We start from the raw sequence: 20,584 nt of genomic DNA, 5'->3' as shown, positions 1-20,584 counted from the left end.
AATAGAATGCATTGGCCAATCAGCGCTGGCCAATGCATTCTATTAGCGTGAACTGAGTTTGCACAGGGGTTCTAGTGCACCCTCGGCTCTGCTACATCAGATTGCTACATCTGATGTAGCAGTGCCGAGTGTGCATCAGATGTGTAGTTGAGCAAAACTGACTCAGCACTGCTAAGTCTCTGCATTCGCATAGGAATGCATTGGCCAGCCTTCGGCCAATCAGCGCTGGCTCTGCCGGAGGAGGCGGAGTCTAAGGTCGGACCTGAATGGAGACTGGTGTGGAGCGATCTTAGACTCCGCCTCCTCCAGCAGAGCCAGCGCTGATTGGTCGAGTTCCGTACTCTGGCCAATCAGCGCTGGCCAATGCATTCTATTAGCCCGATGAAGTAGAGCTGAATGTGTGTGCTTAGCACACACATTCAGCTCTACTTCATCAGGCTAATAGAATACATTGGCCAATCAGCGCTGGCCAATGCATTCTATTAGCTTGATGAAGCAGAGTGTGCACAAGGGTTCAAGCGCACCCTCAGCTCTGATGTAGCAGAGCTGAGGGTGCACAAGGGTTCAAGTGCACCCTCGGCTCTCCTACATCAGAGCCGAGGGTGCGCTTGAACCCTTGTGCAGCCTCGGCTCTGCTACATCAGAGCCGAGGGTGCGCTTGAACCCTTGTGCACACTCTGCTTCATCAAGCTAATAGAATGCATTGGCCAGCACTGATTGGCCAGAGTACGGAATTCGGCCAATCAGCGCTGGCCAATGCATCCCTATGGGAAAAAGTTTATCTCACAAAAATCACAATTACACACCCGATAGAGTCCCAAAAAGTTATTTTTAATAACATTCCCCCCTAAATAAAGGTTATCCCTAGCTATCCCTGCCTGTACAGCTATCCCTGTCTCATAGTCACAAAGTTCACATTCTCATATGACCCGGATTTGAAATCCACTATTCGTCTAAAATGGAGGTCACCTGATTTCGGCAGCCAATGACTTTTTCCAATTTTTTTCAATGCCCCCGGTGTCGTAGTTCCTGTCCCCTCCCCTGCGCTGTTATTGGTGCAAAAAAGGCGCCAGGGAAGGTGGGAGGGGAATCGAATTTTGGCGCACTTTACCACGTGGTGTTCGATTCGATTCGAACATGGCGAACACCCTGATATCCGATCGAACATGTGTTCGATAGAACACTGTTCGCTCATCTCTATATATGACCATGGAGAGGTTTTCTGGACAGATTCTAAAAATATTCATTTGAGAAAAAAAAAAAAAAATTGGTTCTATTTTGATAGATTTATTGGGTGTATTTCCAGTCTCCTGGTAAAAAGCATGAAAATGAGCTTCATATGTGCAATGGACATTTACACGATGTAGTTTCCTGGAGTTCTGGACTCCTCTGTAAATTCTAACTTTTTCTATTTAATCCAGAAAGTGGCCAGTCTTCACAGAGCCATCTTTAAGAAGCTAAACCCTAGCTGCATAAAAGGCATGCTAAAGGTTCAGTGGGCCCAAAGGTTTAAGTTTTTCTCATTACTACCACATTTGTTTTTAAATTTAATTGCCATAATCATACGGCGTATATGCAAACTAATAAACAAAACATCCTCAGATTATGAGATAATAAAGAGGACATGCAACTAAAATGGCAATATTGAATACAACAACGTGATTTGGGGACTGCAAATTCATGATTTAGACTACATTTACACAACTGAGGTGCAGAGCGGCCATGCAATTTTGCATGAACATCTTGCACTCAAGTGTGGCCGTTTTGACGGATTCCCCATACAACAATATATGGAGGGATCTGTGAAAATAGACAAAACAAGACATTAACGATATTTTGATAACAGATTCAATGGACTCAAAATAACGTTCAAGTGAACAGTCCCCATTTGCTTGAATTAAACTGAATGCTGTAGTCACATGGCCATTAAGAGATAATCCTTTAATAGTCCCACCATGGGGAAATTTCAGTATGTTACAGCAGCATGAGTAATACAGATACAGGATAATACACAGTAATATATTACAGAAGTAGACACATATGCTGAGAAGAGAAGATATACTAGGAGTCCATAGCGGCTAAGGAAGAGAAGAAAAAGATGGAAATAAGACCTTCAGAAACATTTAGTTCACTGTACAGAGTGATCTTCACTTGGTCTGATGTAGATTATGTAGCCTGACTGCGGTTGGGAGGAAGCACTCCGTCTGCTTTACCCCAAATGTGAGGAGGTCACTTACAGTGCTGCCAAGGTCCCATACATGGGGTGGGATTTGTTCTCCAGCATGGAGCTCACCATGGACAGCATCCTTCTGTCACCCACCACCTGTACTGGGTCCTGGGGGCTCCCCAGATCAGAGCTGGCCCTTCTAATCAGCCTGTCAAGTCTATTTCTGCCCCTAGTTGATATTCTGGTTGATTATTCATGTGTCGTGTGACTATAGCTTAAGGCCTTTTGCAAATGATATTTTTGCAGTGTCCATCACATGTGAATATACGAGTTATTTGAATATACATTGACTATAATGTTTCTACACATTCATTTTTTGGACGGTCCATTTTTCACATCAAATAACTGATCTGAACTATCTGTCTATTTTAATGGACAAATGGACTCCATGAAAGTCGATAGTGCCAGTTTTTAATGGAAATGAAACCGATCAGATTCAAAACAAAAAAAAATGACCAATGTATTCCGTTATTTTTTCCCAAACTAAGGCTACTTTCCCACGGAGTAACGCGCCGCTCATTTAGACACGTAAACACATGTCAGAGCGAAGCGCTTCAAAACAGATCCCATTGTCTTCAATGGGTGCCGGCTTACGTGCACTACACATTGAAATCAATGGGTTATAAAGCCTCCCATTGATGTCAATGTGTAGCGCGCGTAAGCCGGCACCCATTGAAATCAATGGGATCAGTTTTGAAGCGCCTCGCTCTGGCACGTGTTTACGTGTCTAAATGAGCGGCACGTTACCCCATGGGAACGGAGTCGAACAGTTAAAAACTGATGTAAAAGTCATGACACTCAGCCATCAAAATCAGAACTGATGCAAAACAAACATCGAAAATAGACATTAAAGTCACTTAACAAATGTTCGATTAGTCAAAAATATCACAGTCATGTGGAAGAGACCTAAAGGTGCATTTCAAGACGCAGATATAAGAACACTGATCAATACAAATTAATACTGGCATCTTTACATAGGACAGTGCTAAGTGAATCAGAAAGGAATGATCACTGATGTACCATATAGCTGAGCTGATTATTAGAGGCACATCCCAATTTAACCAGGGTTTTCTTGACTACATAAAAGATGCAGTCAGCAGGCAGACCTATGAATATTTGCCAATTTGTCTACACCATAATTAGGTTGATGCCATGTGATATACCTGGATAGTGATATAGCCGTATCCAGTTACTAGGTCGGGGCTTTCACTTCTCAGTGAGGCTAGGACTACATGGCACCTACAAAATTCTCTCCTACTATTATCCAAAATTGCTAAAGATTCCCATTACAAACTCACCTAAAGTCTATGCACCATACTCAAAAAAAACAAAAAAAAAAACCGAACTTTCCATGCGACTCCTGTTGTGCAACCAATGATCGCTGGATTGACATTAATGAAAGGCCTAATTATAGTCTCAAAAAGATTAAGCAGTGTTCTTTTTACAACTAAAAGTCACTGTCACGGCGCACTAGAGGACGCAACACAACTTCATTTACTACCATAGGGTATCTAGGTACATTGTGTGGCCCCAGACTTGGATAAGGTAATTGTCAGTAAAACTTGATTCGGGCAGTGTAATAGGCCTTTAGTTGTGGAGCGACTGAGGCACTTTCATCTTGGTGGGAACACTCTGGTCATTGTACTATATACAATTCTATTTCTATATGCTCATAGACATATTGTAAAACCTTTGCCAGATAAATAAGGAAATAGAATATACAATAATGACATGCCCTAAATGTATTCACATAATTTAACACAGTTATTAAAACGGATCCAAAGTAGAGCAGTTACCCATGGCAACCAATAAAATAACTTCTTTCAAATGAGTCTCTGATATGGTCATCTGTTCCAATTTTTAGTACGCCCCAAATATGTCAGAATTATGTACAACATGGACAATAAAGTGGAGGAGGGAGCAGGTTCTTCACCTGTATGTATGTCAGCGGCTCCAAGATCTATACATATAGGAGTCAATGACAGCAAGGAGGCCTGGTTATATATTCTATTCTGACAAATGCAGCCTATACAACCTTGCTGAAAACCCCCAAAAGGTTACCGCTGTATTGTTTGCGGTTCGCTTGCTAAAAGTGAGGCCGTCCACTGATAATAGTTCTAGGTCATTTTATGATACATCATCAAGAATCAGACATCATATACCTATTCATCATTAGAGAAATCAGGCGCTGGAAGCAAAAAAATATATATAGATATTTTCTGTGGTAAAAGGAATAAGACTGTCTGGGTTGTTTATTATATTTATTCTGTAACAACTGGCAGACTGCATGAATAACTCATACGGTGATCTATTTAGGATTCACACAGTGCCCATTTCCTCCAGGACTCGCACTGTTAGCAGTATTGTCAGATCGTATCATATACTTTCTGCACTTTAGTACAAGAGACAATGGAATACTTTGCTGCTAGTCTCTGCAGCGCAGAAGTGGTCGAGTGCAAATGGCCTCCCAATCCACACCTGTGAAAGGACCTTCAATGTGAAAAGTCAAGAGCAGGTTAGGCATCAACTGCATGGAAGCAGAAGACTTAATACACTATTTGTTTCATAGTGGAAATGCTATGAAATGATCTGATTCTAAAGTGTGCTGGAGGATGAGCTAAAAGAAGTTGTGAAGGATAAAAATTAATTTTAAATTAGGTCAGTGAAGGTGAAAAAAATAAATAAATAAAAACAAACACATACTCCCCTGTCCCTGGATGCTCCAGTACCTCCCAGCACAGTCCAGTCCAGTGATGTTCTTTTGCCGGAGGTCCCGTGTACCTTTCCTTAGGTGGCTGACTGGCCTCAGAAGTCAAGTGATTGCTAAGGCCAATCAGCAGCCTCAGAAAATGAGACGAACAAAAAAATAATATCCTGGACAACCCCTTTAATAGTCACATCATTTCCATCTGTAAAATCGGGATGAGCCAAACTAAAGGTCATCATCTTAAAAAAAAAAAAAAAAAAAAAAAAAAAAAAAAAAAAAAAAGAAGGACACTGGCATGCATGGATTTAAATGGTTAAATAATCTTGGCCCTCCTGTGCCCCTTACTGATAAATAAAGAGATCCCTGGAGCGGAGCAGTGTCCCCTTCCCCCTCCTTGCTTTCCTGTTTGCAATAGGACAAAGGATAAAAATAAAAGAAAAAGCTACACCATGCGTCCTGGCTAAGCCCACATTTAGGCAGTCTTCAGTGACTATGAAGCAGGAGACTTTCTGAAGCTGGAAACTTTTTTCTGCTTAGACTCTGCTTATGGCTTTCAGAATGAAAAAGAAAAAACTGCTCCATCCTGAAGTTTAACACTGGCTGAATCTGTAAAGGGTTAGACAATACCCAATTAATGGCGGATATTGAACTACGTACCGCCTGACAAGGCACAATCTAAATTCCGTTTAATGGTTAGTCATGTAAAATCTAGAGCAATCGTGTATGCACATTATCATATAATGTAATAAAACCAAGGACTCATCTTGGAGTATTTACAATGAAAACTTTCAAACATTCTATCATAAATTCAATTATTTGCGCAAATGTGACAGAATCTCATTCACAGCTGGTATAAGTATTATCACCCTATGCTTTTTCTATTGCAGTTCTAAAATGAGATTGAAAACAATTTAAGATTTTCCTAAAGCAGGACTATAAACGGACTGCCATAAGTATACTAACAATAATCTATCCATCTACAGTATTATGTTCTTGCTCCAATAAAGGTTTAAATGGTCCTTTAGCTACCGCTGCAGAGAAGCCAATGAGCTAGGAATTTGCTCTACATTCCAATGCATACATCTATACATAGTGACAGACACGACATGCTAAATGCTATAAAACACTCATCCTAAATCTCCACTGAACAAGAGACGGCAGAAAAGACAATTAAGGTCAAATGCAGTAAATTGAAAGAACCAAAATGTCATCACAAATGGCTTTACTGAGTACATTTACATTTACTGGCCTACAAAAATATTTAACCATGAGGAATATGGAGCTGTAAAGAAAGGAGGAGACAGATTAAACACAGAATTATTGTTTGCAAAAGCAGCAAGGACACAGGTCATAAAATTCTCAATTTTGACTGAATGAAATGCCAGGGTCATTCTACTGACTCTATAAAACATCTATAGCAAACAAGCTGGGGATTCTAAAAATGAAACAAATACCAATGTATTATAATAGCGATATACATTATGTTAAAAATTTACACCTATCCTAATTATTACAAAGGTAAATGATAAAATATAAAAAAAAAAAAAAAAAAAAAAATTCTAAAATCAGGGCCACACCTGCCATAAAGCGAAAGCCTCAGGTGTAGCCTTTTGAGGGCGGGATATTTCCTTTTCGTCAAGTCCCGTGACAGATCAGGACAATGGACAGGGCAGAGTAAATGTGAACAAAGGGTAACACTTTTTTCAAACGCTATTAAAGGGATCCTATCTTTTAAACACAATTTTTTCTCCCTTACATGTCAGAATAGCCTTAAAGAGGACCTTTCACCACTTTTGGGCACAGGCAGTGTTATATACTGCTGGAAAGCTGACAGTGCGCTGAATTCAGCGCACTGTCGGCTTTCCCGATCCGTGCCCGGTGTAAAAAGCTTATGGTGCCGGTACCGTAGTGCTCTATGGTCAGAAGGGCGTTTCTGACCATTAGCCAGGAACGTCCTTCTGCCTCGCGGCGCCTATCGCGCTGTGCTGTGGAGCGGTTCCTCCCCGCTCCACAGTACAGCGCGATAGGCGCTGCGAGGCAGAAGGACGTTCCTGGCTAATGGTCAGACACGCCCTTCTGACCATAGAAGAGCTACGGTACCGGGCCGTAAGCTCTTCACACCGGGCACAGAGCGGGAAAGCCGACAGTGCGCTGAATTCAGCGCACTGTCAGCTTTCCAGCAGTATATAACACTGCCTGTGCCCAAAAGTGGTGAAAGGTCCTCTTTAAGAAAGGCTATTCATCTCCTACCTTTCCTTTACTTCTCCATGCCGCTGTTCGCCTGCAATCCCGTTTTTTTTTCTTGGTATGCAAATGAGCTCTCGCAGCACTGGGGGCGACCCCAATGCTGCTAGAGAGCTCTCCAGTGCCGCCTCCATCTTCTTCCGGCGGCATCTTCTTACTTCTAGGCCTCGGGCAAGCAGACTATGCATGCCTGTCGGCGACGAGAAAATGGCCATTTACAATACTATGGAAGCGGCCATTTTTCTTGTGGCCATGGGCACACGCAGTCAGCTTGCCCTACGCTTAGAGGTAAGACGACGCAGTCGGAAGAAGACACTGTGAAGACCTTGTCACAGAAGAACATGGAGGAGGCGCTGGAGAGCTCTCTGGCAGCATTGGGGACACCCCAGTGCTGTTTGAACGCTGGGGCCCGCCCCCTGTGCTTTAATTTGGATTAAAGGCGTTTTCCCATCCAGTGTGGAGCAGATCAGAAAATATGCAAATGCATGTACACAATGGACTCAGGGATAGCTGTGTGCTTACATAGAGAGATAACAGACCTGGCTTTATCAGCCTGCTGCCAAGAGCAGTTTAATATAGTATGTGAACATAAATTCATAACAGTCGTGAAGTCATGTAATTTACGAGGATAAAAAGTATCCCGTGTGTTAATTGAGGTTACAAACTATGTATGAGCCAAATTTCATTCAAATCTGTTCAGCCACTTTTGCATGAAAGAGTAACAAACATCTAAATATCCAAACCCACAAACTAACATTTATAATATTAGTAGGATTATTCATTTATATGTATTATAGCCATTTCCTATTACCTGTAGCTGCTCTTGGTACAGATGATCTGCAGGGGCCCTGTTGATGGGCTGTGGCCCCTAGAAACAATTCCACTAGTGGGTCCTAGACAACCCAGTTAAACACTGACCCTCTGTAATCTGAAAGTTTTAACCCTTAAGTACTATCACAGTGTCTATCATACACATATCATAGACACCATGATAGTATTTAAGAGTTAAAAAAGTACAATGACAACAGTCAAAAGCAGATATGCCGAGCTAAGTAATGCTGTAAGTTTCAGTCCCTGGAAATTAATCTTTTATGCATACATTTTTGTGCTCGTCCAAGAGCAAACAAGCCATCATTAGAGGAAGCAGTCTTTCATAACAGCATTTACTACCAAAAAGCATGATTACTGGAGTGGACACCTTTACTTCTGCACTTCAAACATTATAATACTCTAGCTTTATGCGAATTGAACATGGCACACTAGGTCCGAGATGCATCTTGCCATTTCTCTTTTGCTATAAGACCTCAAAAAATGTCTCCGAATCTAAATACCTCTCCCATCTGAGACCATATTCTATGACATAACAAAAATGGAACAGAAATTAACCACGGTGAACAGCATACTAGATACTTATGCCTCACTAAACAATGCTGAACAGTGACTAAAGAGCATATGGTTGAGGGGATATCGTCACTCCATAAGGAGAGAACCACCATTAAGGTGTGTGGAGTCTTATTACGCCATGAGCGCTGCACTGTGCAAAGGAACATGGAAGAATATGCAAATCTGACTTCCATGATGCAATTAGGAAGCCAGTACCTCAAGTATGCACACCAATAGAGGGCGCTGACTGAGAATGTGCAAGTGTCTTCCATGATGTAATTAGGAAGACAGAGTCTCAGTCAAGACATCCAATAGAGGGCTTTAACATCACACCGACCTTCTCAGAGGCCTTTGTTTGCAATGATGTTGGGATAATACCAGAGACAGTCTTCTCAGTCAAAGTCAGATTTGCATATTCTTCCCATGTTCCTTTGCACAGTGGAGCGCTGATGGCTTAATAAGACTCCACACACCTTAATGGTGGTTCTATCCTTATGGAGTGACGATATCCCCTCAACCCCGTCTAAGCCTCTCACCTCTGCCATATCAGTCCTCTCTACGCGAAGCTGATGAGATGCAAATACATCGAAACTGCTGTCTTTGGCTGAAAAAACTGTATCTGGTATAATCCCAACATCATTGCAAACAAAGGCCTCTGAGAAGGTCGGCATGATGTTAAAGGGAGTGCCCTCTATTGGATGTCTTGACTGAGACTGTCTTGCTAATTACATCATGGAAGACAGACTTGCACATTCTCAGTCAGCGTCCTCTATTGGTGTGCATACTTGAGGCACTGGCTTCCTAATTACATCATAAAGAGCATATGGTAATAGTTATGGCTTTTAGCTGCAGTATTCTAACACTTTAACAAAATGGACAAGTGCTGGCATAGTGCTTCATATTTAACATGGGCCAGCATAATTTGGGCCTTAATCGACAAATTATATTTTGTTTTTAAATTTTCACAATCCAAGAGCCATCAATTATTTACTGATGCAGGTTATGGGGGACTTCTTTCGCTACGCAGGTATTTGTGAACAGACAGAATCCCACCTCCACTGTTGATCTTGTCCATTAAAAAATACTTGCAAGATCAATCAGATCTATGTTACAGAGTGGGCAGTAGCCCGACTGCAGCATTCATTTTTTGCTGCTGGTCAGGGATATGTGAAAAGATAGAAAGTTTCTCAATGCATTCAGTTCCCTTGATAAATGGGCCCCCTTCGCAGAGCTCTGCAGTGGGAACCTCAGTCAAGTGACTGACCCCGCGCTACTCTATGTACAAGCAGCAGGAGTAGTGCAGAGTTGGTCATGTGAGTGAGTTGGCACAGTAGCAGAGGATCAAGTTATGGATTAGTAACTAGGCTTATCTATCGCAGTGCATGTACCAAGAAACTTATTTCTCCACATTAAACCACTTTAAAGACACAAAACAAGCAGCTTTTTGACATTGTTCTTATCCCCATTTAACACAATATATACATTAATTTAATAAAATTTAACTATAGCATTCAATAAAACATACAATAACTGTATGATGCAAACAACCATATAATAATTTAGTAATATGTAAATATGACATCAAATAGTGTTCTAGCTACTTACAACCTAAATAGCTATACACAAAAGGTCGAAACTATGCATGATACAGCGAACTGTTCAACTAGTGACACCTTATTACGACAACAACAGATGAAAGCACTGTTCACATCTCTGCTTTTCCTAGTCCAGCCTTGGTGTTGAGTGAGGAACACTATAGTTTCTGTTTGCTTTGACTATTTGAGGCACTAGTAACCAATTTATCTGTCAAATTTTACAGAGGTGCTAACTGGGTGATGCTTCTAAAAACGCATGTAAAGGGTTATATAAAAGTCAAAAACTTTTACGTTACTAGGAAAAATATATAGGAATATAAAAAAAAGTTTGAAGTTATATATCACAACTGACTAACATATGCTACTTGAGACCCTAATATAATTAAAACACCACAGTTACATTTATATGAACTGACGAACAGCATAGAATATAACAATTACTATACATTATTTGCACCATTTGGCATAGAGGTCAGAGTAGGCGAATCACATCTAGTGATCACTAATAAAAGTACAAGGGTTGTTTAAGCACATTGAAAAAAAAAAATGTAAGTAGGTAAAAGTGTAATTGAGTAACTTTTTCAAGCACATAGCAGGAAGATAAGGACATGGAATGGGAATATGACTAATAAACCATGCACCAATGCGTATGAGTTTTCTTAATAAAAGCATTCCATAATGTTCGAGTAACACAGTAAATATTGGTTACCCCTCCATTGTTTGAGTTTCTTAGCAAGAAGTTGCAGGTTTAATTTTCACAATGTAGTGAATCTAAAACTGTGAGAATATTTTGTCATTCACAATCTTGTATAAGCTTAAAGTGCGATTGTCACTTCAGCTAAATTTTCAGGATAACCAGGTATGTGTGTACACGGGCAGTAACACGATTTCTTGCGATTATATGACTTCTTTGCTAAAGTGGTCCAGTACATGATGAGCCCCAAAACTGCGGTGTAAAACTTTGTCTCAAAGTAATCCAACAAGAAAGTGGCATAATCTTAAATGTAGTGCATCTTTAAAAAAGTTTAGTTTAAGGGCTAATTCACACGGGGCAAGAGGGGGCAGATTTTGGCACAGAATCCACGTCACAATCCGCCCCCTCACAATGGTGGTCTAGGTAGACTGCTAGCATTCTTTTCTCCACTAGCGACATGTTGCCTAATCTGGAGCGGAAAGCCATGACGGGATGCCGTGCACTGCACCGGTATCCAGTCACGGCAGCTGCAGCGGAATACGCACATGCGTAATTGCGTGTGAACTAGCCCTAACATCCAGCACCATCCACTGTGATAAATTTGTCATTTTCAGACTGCCTTTTAATTTACGCTGTAAAACTATTAGTAAAACTGGGCCAGTGAGTAGAGAAAATTCCATAATATAAAGGGGGTGTTCACACTGCACCTTTGTCCGCACGCCGGGTCTCTGTCCTATTCCCCAGAGAAACTGCATAAGGGACAACTTTCCAGCGGTCAATTTTAAAACCCATTCATAAGCAAATGACAGTGCATATTTTCATTTGAATGGGTTTTAAAAGCAAACAGTGTCCGTATGCAGCCTCTCCGTGGTGAAACCGTTATATTTGGCCAGACACAGTCCTGCGTGTCTATGTCTGGCCAAGGGGAAAAAAAAAAAAAAAATTTATTATATATATATATATATATATATATATATATATATATATATATATATATATATATATATATATATATATATATATATATATATGTTTTACCGCAGAGAGACTGCATACGGACATTATCAATTTTCTTTTAAAACCCATTCAAATGAAATGGGAAGCCGTACCCTATGTAGTTTCTCTGAGGAACAGGACGAAGACCCAGCGGGTGGACATGGGCGCAAGTGTGAACACCCCCTAACAAACTCAGAAACCGCCTTAGTGCCTTGCAGGATATAGAGAATTACTGACCTCTACTAATGTAAATAAAGTGCTTTGGTTTTGGGGAAAAAAAAAAGTGTCTATTCAGATCCAGTATTAGTCTATAACTGGGTTTCTGTTTATCTTCTGCACACCCTGCTCTCTCCTCCCCATTCCCTTCCCTTTCCATAGACTGGAGTCATCTGAGTCATGTGGTCTGCAGTACATCTCAAAACTGAACAGTAACTTTAGGTTTGAAATGCATTTTAGATGCGAAGCTGGTAAAAAGCCTGGTAAGAGTAGAAAGAGGAAATTCTTTTTAAGATAATATAAAGTTTCTTATAATTAACTGTTCTATTCATTTATGTAAAGGTTGTTAAAATGACAGTGCTTATTTAAGTAATGTGCAGAAATATGTTTCTATGAGCCAATATTGCCACATTTGAATCACTGTAAGGGCCCCTTCACTTGGAGGGCTAACATGTAAACGTTCCGAATCAGCGGCGTTTAAAACAGATCCCATTGCTTTCTATGGGAGCCAACATACGTGCGCTCCCCATAGAAATTAATGTGCTGCTTTTTATCATTCATTTCTATGGGGAGCGCACGTATGCCGGCTCCCATGGAAAGCAATGGGATCTGTTGTAAACGCCGCTGATTTGGAACGTTTACACATTCAGAATCAGCCAGCGTATCCTCCGTGTGAAGGGGCCCTAAACATGCCTTTTTTGGCTTACCTTGCTTTTATTGGAAAATTCTGGCTCATGTCTCGCAAAACCTTCAATGCTTCATAAACAGGAGAGGAAGCAATTTTTGAGGCTGCTTGAAAGCTGAGATCTACAAAGGGGGGGAAACAAACAAAACAAAAGTGCGGCTGAATAAACTAGTCAGAAATTAGGAAAATTGTAGCATTCTTTGCATCAATTAACAGATTGCTCAGAGCAGCGACTGTAGAGCACATTTCACAACAATTCTGACACCTTCGTCCAATTAACAGCAGACAAACAATGCATCACATATGAAAGTCATATAGGCCAACTGCTTAAAAATGCACCATACTGTCCACAATAAGAAAAGCTTCTCTTTCTTATCAAGCACAATTTCAGTAGCAAAGAAAAGAAATGTATTTGATGCCATATGTACTTTCCTGGCAGCCTGTGAAGTCTGTACAAGAAATCAAAAGTGCTCATTATGGGCGATACATTTTCTAATCTTAACACAATAATATGTCTATTGCTTCTTGCAATTCAAAAGTAACCTCTACATACTTGGCATGACTTTGATGGGCTTATTCTTTTAAGATGTTAAACATTTTATTGGGCTCATTGACACACACAAAAAAGAAAATGCATCGAAATCAGAAATTTTGGATTACTCCAATATTCAGCATTCAGTTATGTCTTAGGCGGCTATGTAAATGATTTCAGGTGTGGTCCCAGACACAGAGGGCATAAAAGAGCTTCATCCGCTTCCCTATAAAAAGGCAGTGTACCTCTTGGTAGATATGGCTATTTACAAACTTTGAGAAGACTCAATGGACAGAGAAGCAGAACGGTTGTTTTGACAAACTGGCCATTCTGACCAAGCCATGAGGAAGTGTTGGGAGCAGTGGTTACGTGAGGACATGCACACAGTGTAGAAACTCTGGATGGCCCAGATGGACCAACAGTATAGGATTGTTTTTATTCCACAGCAAGTATGAGCAACTCTCACAGTTCCCACTATCCAGACACAGTTGGCCCCTTTCATTACACACCCAGTCTCTACCCAGACCATTTCCAGACACTTAGTAGAAGGAAATTTAGTGACAACACCAATTACATGTGCTGCGATTAATAGCAAGACACTGTCTCCTATATTTGCGGTGGTGTTGTGAATGGGAAGCCTGAATGGCTACAGAACGGAATGAACTGGAGGATAGCTATAAGAGGATTCTTTTAGCTAAACAAATGGACAAACCGTGCTCTAGCAGGAAAGATCAGTGGACAGCTATCCAACGTTGGGATACGTAAATTACAGTTTTATTGATGGATAAAAGGACAACGCGTTTCGGGATTTATAATCCCTTTTTCAAGTGCAATAAATCTAGAAAAACCATTTATAAATATGAATGTCCAATTCCCATAAACTCTTAATAAAACATAAAGTGTTCAAGATGTAAAGACATGTACAAATACCAATATTCGAAAAACATGATGTCAAACTTACATATATACCATATGAGAAAAAAAACAAAAAACAATACCACGTCAGTGTAGCAGTTTCATATGTAGCAGATGTTGTTCCTGGTGGAATTCGAACCCAGGACTCCAGCACTAAAAGGCTGCAGTGCTAATCACTAAACCACTGTGTTGCCTTCTCCTATAAAGTTTTTTTTTTTATTCCAACTTGGTGTGTTTTTTTTTTTTTTTTTATCAACAAGTTTAGTTTTGTTGCATTTAGATTTGGCCCAGCTCTGCTTAAACCAACAGCCCTCCCTAACAGCTTTACAAATTGCTATTAAAACGTCCATAGAATTTCAATTAACAAAAACTACCTAGTTAGAAAACAATAAGGAAATGCAATGCAGTTAACTGCCACAAAGCAAAAGGTCAACTGCAGAATGAACATCCTTGAACGAATTCCAACAATTGTAAATTAATCGCAGGCGATTGATGCGGCATCAGAGCTGAATGATCAAAGGAGGACAAGATGTAGTGAACTTAAGGGAAAAAAAAAAATTCCACAGCTCACTCGTAAATATAGAGTTGATTCAAACTTGCACAGCACACAGAGGATTTTCTGGACAAGGGAAAAAAGATGCAGACGATTTCCAAAAGGTAAAAACACCAGCATCTCTTGGCAAATAGTGATATAAATAAAATGTAACCTTTATTCACATGTTAAAAAAGAAAACAGATGGTAGAACAACCATCCTGTACAGTCACAATGACATTTTTTGAGAGCACTTGGCTCCCTAGTCATAGCCTAAGTCATAACTAAAGAGCCATGTGCTCTAAAACAGGTTAGATGTAGAGATGAGCGAACACTAAAATGTTCGAGGTTCGAAATTCGATTCGAACAGCCGCTCAATGTTCGTGTGTTCGAACGGGTTTCGAACCCCATTATAGTCTATGGGGAACAGATACTCGTTAAGGGGGAAACCCAAATCCGTGTCTGGAGGGTCACCAAGACCACTATGACACCCCAGGAAATGATGCCAACACCTCTGGAATGACACTGGGACAGCAGGGGAAGCATGTCTGGGGGCATCTAACACACCAAAGACCCTCTATTACCCCAACATCACAGCCTAACAACTACACACTTTACACACTCAATACCACCTCTCTGACAGTAGGAAAACACCTTGAAACATGTGTATTTGGCACTTGCAGTGAGGAGAGCTTGTCACCAGCAGTGAATTTGGCCCTTGTAGTAAGTTGAGGTTGGCACCAACATTTGTTTTGAAAATCAGGGTGGATTGAACCTCTAACCAGCAGAGTTTGGGCAAATTCATGGTGGAGGGAGCCTCTAAAAACCCCAGTTTGGACCAATTCATGGTGGAGGGAGCCTCTAACCAGCCCAGTTTGGGCAAATTCATGGTGGAGGGAGCCTCTAACCAGCCCAGTTTGGACCAATTAATGGTGGAGGGAGCCTCTAACCAGCCCAGTTTGGACCAATTAATGGTGGAGGGAGCCTCTAACCACCCCAGTTTGGACCAATTCATGGTGGAGGGAGCCTCTAAACAGCCCAGTTTGGGCAAATTCATGGTGGAGGGAGCCTCTAAAAAACCCAGTTTGGACCAATTCATGGTGGAGGGAGCCTCTAACCAGCCCAGTTTGGACCAATTAATGGTGGAGGGAGCCTCTAAACAGCCAAGTTTGGACCAATTCATGGTGGAGGGAGCCTCTAACCAGCCCAGTTTGGGCAAATTAATGGTGGAGGGAGCCTCTAACCAGCCCAGTTTGGACCAATTAATGGTGGAGGGAGCCTCTAACCAGCCCAGTTTGGACCAATTAATGGTGGAGGGAGCCTCTAACCACCCCAGTTTGGACCAATTCATGGTGGAGGGAGCCTCTAACCAGCCCAGTTTGGACCAATTCATGGTGGAGGGAGCCTCTAAAAAACCCAGTTTGGACCAATTCATGGTGGAGGGAGCCTCTAACCAGCCCAGTTTGGACCAATTAATGGTGGAGGGAGCCTCTAACCAGCCCAGTTTGGACCAATTAATGGTGGAGGGAGCCTCTAACCACCCCAGTTTGGACCAATTCATGGTGGAGGGAGCCTCTAACCAGCCCAGTTTGGACCAATTCATGGTGGAGGGAGCCTCTAAAAAACCCAGTTTGGACCAATTCATGGTGGAGGGAGCCTCTAAACAGCCCAGTTTGGGCAAATTCATGGTGGAGGGAGCCTCTAAAAAACCCAGTTTGGACCAATTCATGGTGGAGGGAGCCTCTAACCAGCCCAGTTTGGGCAAATTAATGGTGGAGGGAGCCTCTAAACAGCCAAGTTTGGACCAATTCATGGTGGAGGGAGCCTCTAACCAGCCCAGTTTGGGCAAATTAATGGTGGAGGGAGCCTCTAAACAGCCCAGTTTGGGCAAATTCATGGTGGAGGGAGCCTCTAAAAAACCCAGTTTGGACCAATTCATGGTGGAGGGAGCCTCTAACCAGCCCAGTTTGGACCAATTAATGGTGGAGGGAGCCTCTAAACAGCCAAGTTTGGACCAATTCATGGTGGAGGGAGCCTCTAACCAGCCCAGTTTGGGCAAATTAATGGTGGAGGGAGCCTCTAACCAGCCCAGTTTGGACCAATTAATGGTGGAGGGAGCCTCTAACCAGCCCAGTTTGGACCAATTAATGGTGGAGGGAGCCTCTAACCACCCCAGTTTGGACCAATTCATGGTGGAGGGAGCCTCTAACCAGCCAAGTTTGGACCAATTCATGGTGGAGGGAGCCTCTAACCAGCCCAGTTTGGACCAATTAATGGTGGAGGGAGCCTCTAACCAGCCCAGTTTGGACCAATTAATGGTGGAGGGAGCCTCTAACCACCCCAGTTTGGACCAATTCATGGTGGAGGGAGCCTCTAAAAAACCCAGTTTGGACCAATTCATGGTGGAGGGAGCCTCTAAACAGCCCAGTTTGGGCAAATTCATGGTGGAGGGAGCCTCTAAAAAACCCAGTTTGGACCAATTCATGGTGGAGGGAGCCTCTAACCAGCCCAGTTTGGACCAATTAATGGTGGAGGGAGCCTCTAAACAGCCAAGTTTGGACCAATTCATGGTGGAGGGAGCCTCTAAAAACCCCAGTTTGGACCAATTCATGGTGGAGGGAGCCTCTAACCAGCCCAGTTTGGACCAATTAATGGTGGAGGGAGCCTCTAACCAGCCCAGTTTGGACCAATTAATGGTGGAGGGAGCCTCTAACCAGCCCAGTTTGGACCAATTAATGGTGGAGGGAGCCTCTAACCACCCCAGTTTGGACCAATTCATGGTGGAGGGAGCCTCTAAACAGCCAAGTTTGGACCAATTCATGGTGGAGGGAGCCTCTAAAAACCCCAGTTTGGACCAATTCATGGTGGAGGGAGCCTCTAACCAGCCCAGTTTGGACCAATTAATGGTGGAGGGAGCCTCTAAAAAACCCAGTTTGGACCAATTCATGGTGGAGGGAGCCTCTAACCAGCCCAGTTTGGACCAATTAATGGTGGAGGGAGCCTCTAACCAGCCCAGTTTGGACCAATTAATGGTGGAGGGAGCCTCTAAACAGCCAAGTTTGGACCAATTCATGGTGGAGGGAGCCTCTAAAAAACCCAGTTTGGACCAATTCATGGTGGAGGGAGCCTCTAAACAGCCAAGTTTGGACCAATTCATGGTGAAGGGAGCCTCTAAAAACCCGTTTGGACCAATTCATGGTGGAGGGAGCCTCTAACCAGCCCAGTTTGGGCAAATTCATGGTGGAGGGAGCCTCTAAACAGCCCAGTTTGGGCAAATTCATGGTGGAGGGAGCCTCTAACCAGCCCAGTTTGGACCAATTAATGGTGGAGGGAGCCTCTAACCAGCCCAGTTTGGACCAATTAATGGTGGAGGGAGCCTCTAAACAGCCAAGTTTGGACCAATTCATGGTGGAGGGAGCCTCTAAAAAACCCAGTTTGGACCAATTCATGGTGGAGGGAGCCTCTAAACAGCCAAGTTTGGACCAATTCATGGTGAAGGGAGCCTCTAAAAACCCGTTTGGACCAATTCATGGTGGAGGGAGCCTCTAACCAGCCCAGTTTGGGCAAATTCATGGTGGAGGGAGCCTCTAAACAGCCCAGTTTGGGCAAATTCATGGTGGAGGGAGCCTCTAACCAGCCCAGTTTGGACCAATTAATGGTGGAGGGAGCCTCTAACCAGCCCAGTTTGGACCAATTAATGGTGGAGGGAGCCTCTAACCACCCCAGTTTGGACCAATTCATGGTGGAGGGAGCCTCTAAACAGCCAAGTTTGGACCAATTCATGGTGGAGGGAGCCTCTAAAAACCCCAGTTTGGACCAATTCATGGTGGAGGGAGCCTCTAACCAGCCCAGTTTGGACCAATTAATGGTGGAGGGAGCCTCTAAACAGCCAAGTTTTGGGAAATTCATGGTGGAGGGAGCCTCTAACCAGCCCAGTTTGGACCAATTCATGGTGGAGGGAGCCTCTAAACAGCCCAGTTTGGGCAAATTCATGGTGGAGGGAGCCTCTAAAAAACCCAGTTTGGACCAATTCATGGTGGAGGGAGCCTCTAACCACCCCAGTTTGGACCAATTCATGGTGGAGGGAGCCTCTAACCAGCCCAGTTTGGACCAATTCATGGTGGAGGGAGCCTCTAAACAGCCCAGTTTGGGCAAATTCATGGTGGAGGGAGCCTCTAACCAGCCCAGTTTGGACCAATTAATGGTGGAGGGAGCCTCTAACCAGCCCAGTTTGGACCAATTAATGGTGGAGGGAGCCTCTAACCACCCCAGTTTGGACCAATTAATGGTGGAGGGAGCCTCTAACCACCCCAGTTTGGACCAATTCATGGTGGAGGGAGCCTCTAACCAGCCCAGTTTGGACCAATTCATGGTGGAGGGAGCCTCTAAAAAACCCAGTTTGGACCAATTCATGGTGGAGGGAGCCTCTAAACAGCCCAGTTTGGGCAAATTCATGGTGGAGGGAGCCTCTAACCAGCCCAGTTTGGACCAATTAATGGTGGAGGGAGCCTCTAACCAGCCCAGTTTGGACCAATTCATGGTGGAAGGAGCCTCTAACCAGCAGAGTTGTGGGAAAGCAGGGTGGAGGGAGCCTCTAACCAGCAGAGTTGGTGGAAATCAGGGTGGAGGGAGCCTCTAACCAGCAGAGTTGGGGGAAATCATGTTGGAGGGAGCCTAGTATTAGCAGAATTGTGCAACGCTTATGGTGGATGAGTATGAGGATGCGGAGGAATTGGAGAGGTTGAGTACAGACATGGAGTTTCATGTTGGGGTGCTTTACACAGGTGGGCACAAAAATGAAGGCTCTATCCAGTGGTGGTTCATTTTTATCAAAGTGAGCCGGTCGGCACTCTCAGCTGACAGACGGGTGCGCTTGTCAGTGATGATGCCACCGGCTGCACTGAACACCCTCTCAGATAGGACGCTGGCGGCAGGACAGGACAGCACCTCCAAGGCATATAGGGCAAGTTCAAGCCACAGGTCCAACTTCGACACCCAATACGTGTAGGGCGCAGAGGGGTCGGAGAGGACAGGGCTGTGGTCGGAAAGGTATTCCCGCAACATGCGCCTATACTTCTCACGCCTGGTGACACTAGGACCCTCCGTGGCGGCACTTTGGCGAGGGGGTGCCATCAAGGTGTCCCAGACCTTAGACAGTGTGCCCCTCGTTTGTGTGGACCGGTGAGAACTTGGTTGCCTACTGGAGGAACTGCCCTCCCTGCCGCCAACGTCACATGCTGGAAACATCTCCATCATATTCTGCACCAATTGCCTGTGGCAAGCATTGATGCGATTGGCCCTCCCCTCTACCGGAATAAAAGACGAGATGTTGTTTTTATACCGGGGGTCAAGGATAGCAAAGATCCAGTACTGGTTGTCCTCCATGATTTTGACAATACGCTTGTCGGTTGTAAAGCACCCCAACATGAACTCAGCCATGTCTGCCACAGTGTTAGTTGGCATGACTCCTCTGGCCCCACCGGAAAGTTCAATCTCCATTTCCTCCTCATCCTCCATGTCTACCCATCCGCGCTGCAACAATGGGACGATTCGAAGTTGCCCGGAAGCCTCCTGTATCACCATCACATCATCGGACAACTCTTCTTCCTCCTCCTCCTCCTCCTCCTCCTCCATTAAACGCAGTAAAGCGGACAGATGTGTGGACCTACTCTCCAGCTGTGACGGATCGGATGCTATCCCTAACTCCTCTGTGTGATCTGAGTTATCCCTGATGTCAATCAGGGATTCTCTCAGAACACACAAGAGCGGGATTGTAAGGCTCACCATCGCATCCTCAGAGCTCACCCTCCTTGTGGACTCCTCAAAGACCCGTAGGATGTCACAAAGGTCTCTCATCC

At 43.4% G+C, this 20,584-nt stretch overlaps 1 protein-coding gene across 1 annotated transcript in view; it reads right to left on the bottom strand.

Moving 5' to 3' along the window:
• UGGT2 (UDP-glucose glycoprotein glucosyltransferase 2) overlaps positions 1-20,584 on the bottom strand; it is a 197,559-nt gene that overhangs the window by 134,039 nt on the left and 42,936 nt on the right. The window contains exon 9 of the mRNA XM_075265381.1: positions 12,770-12,869. Coding sequence (XP_075121482.1) covers positions 12,770-12,869 — 100 coding nt within the window. The remainder of the gene's footprint in view (positions 1-12,769; positions 12,870-20,584) is intronic.

This window comes from Leptodactylus fuscus, chromosome 2 (genome assembly GCF_031893055.1).
Source record: "Leptodactylus fuscus isolate aLepFus1 chromosome 2, aLepFus1.hap2, whole genome shotgun sequence".
Taxonomy (NCBI): domain Eukaryota; kingdom Metazoa; phylum Chordata; class Amphibia; order Anura; family Leptodactylidae; genus Leptodactylus; species Leptodactylus fuscus.
The sequence above is the reverse complement of the archived record's forward strand: the minus strand, read 5'-3'. Positions and strand labels throughout refer to the sequence as shown.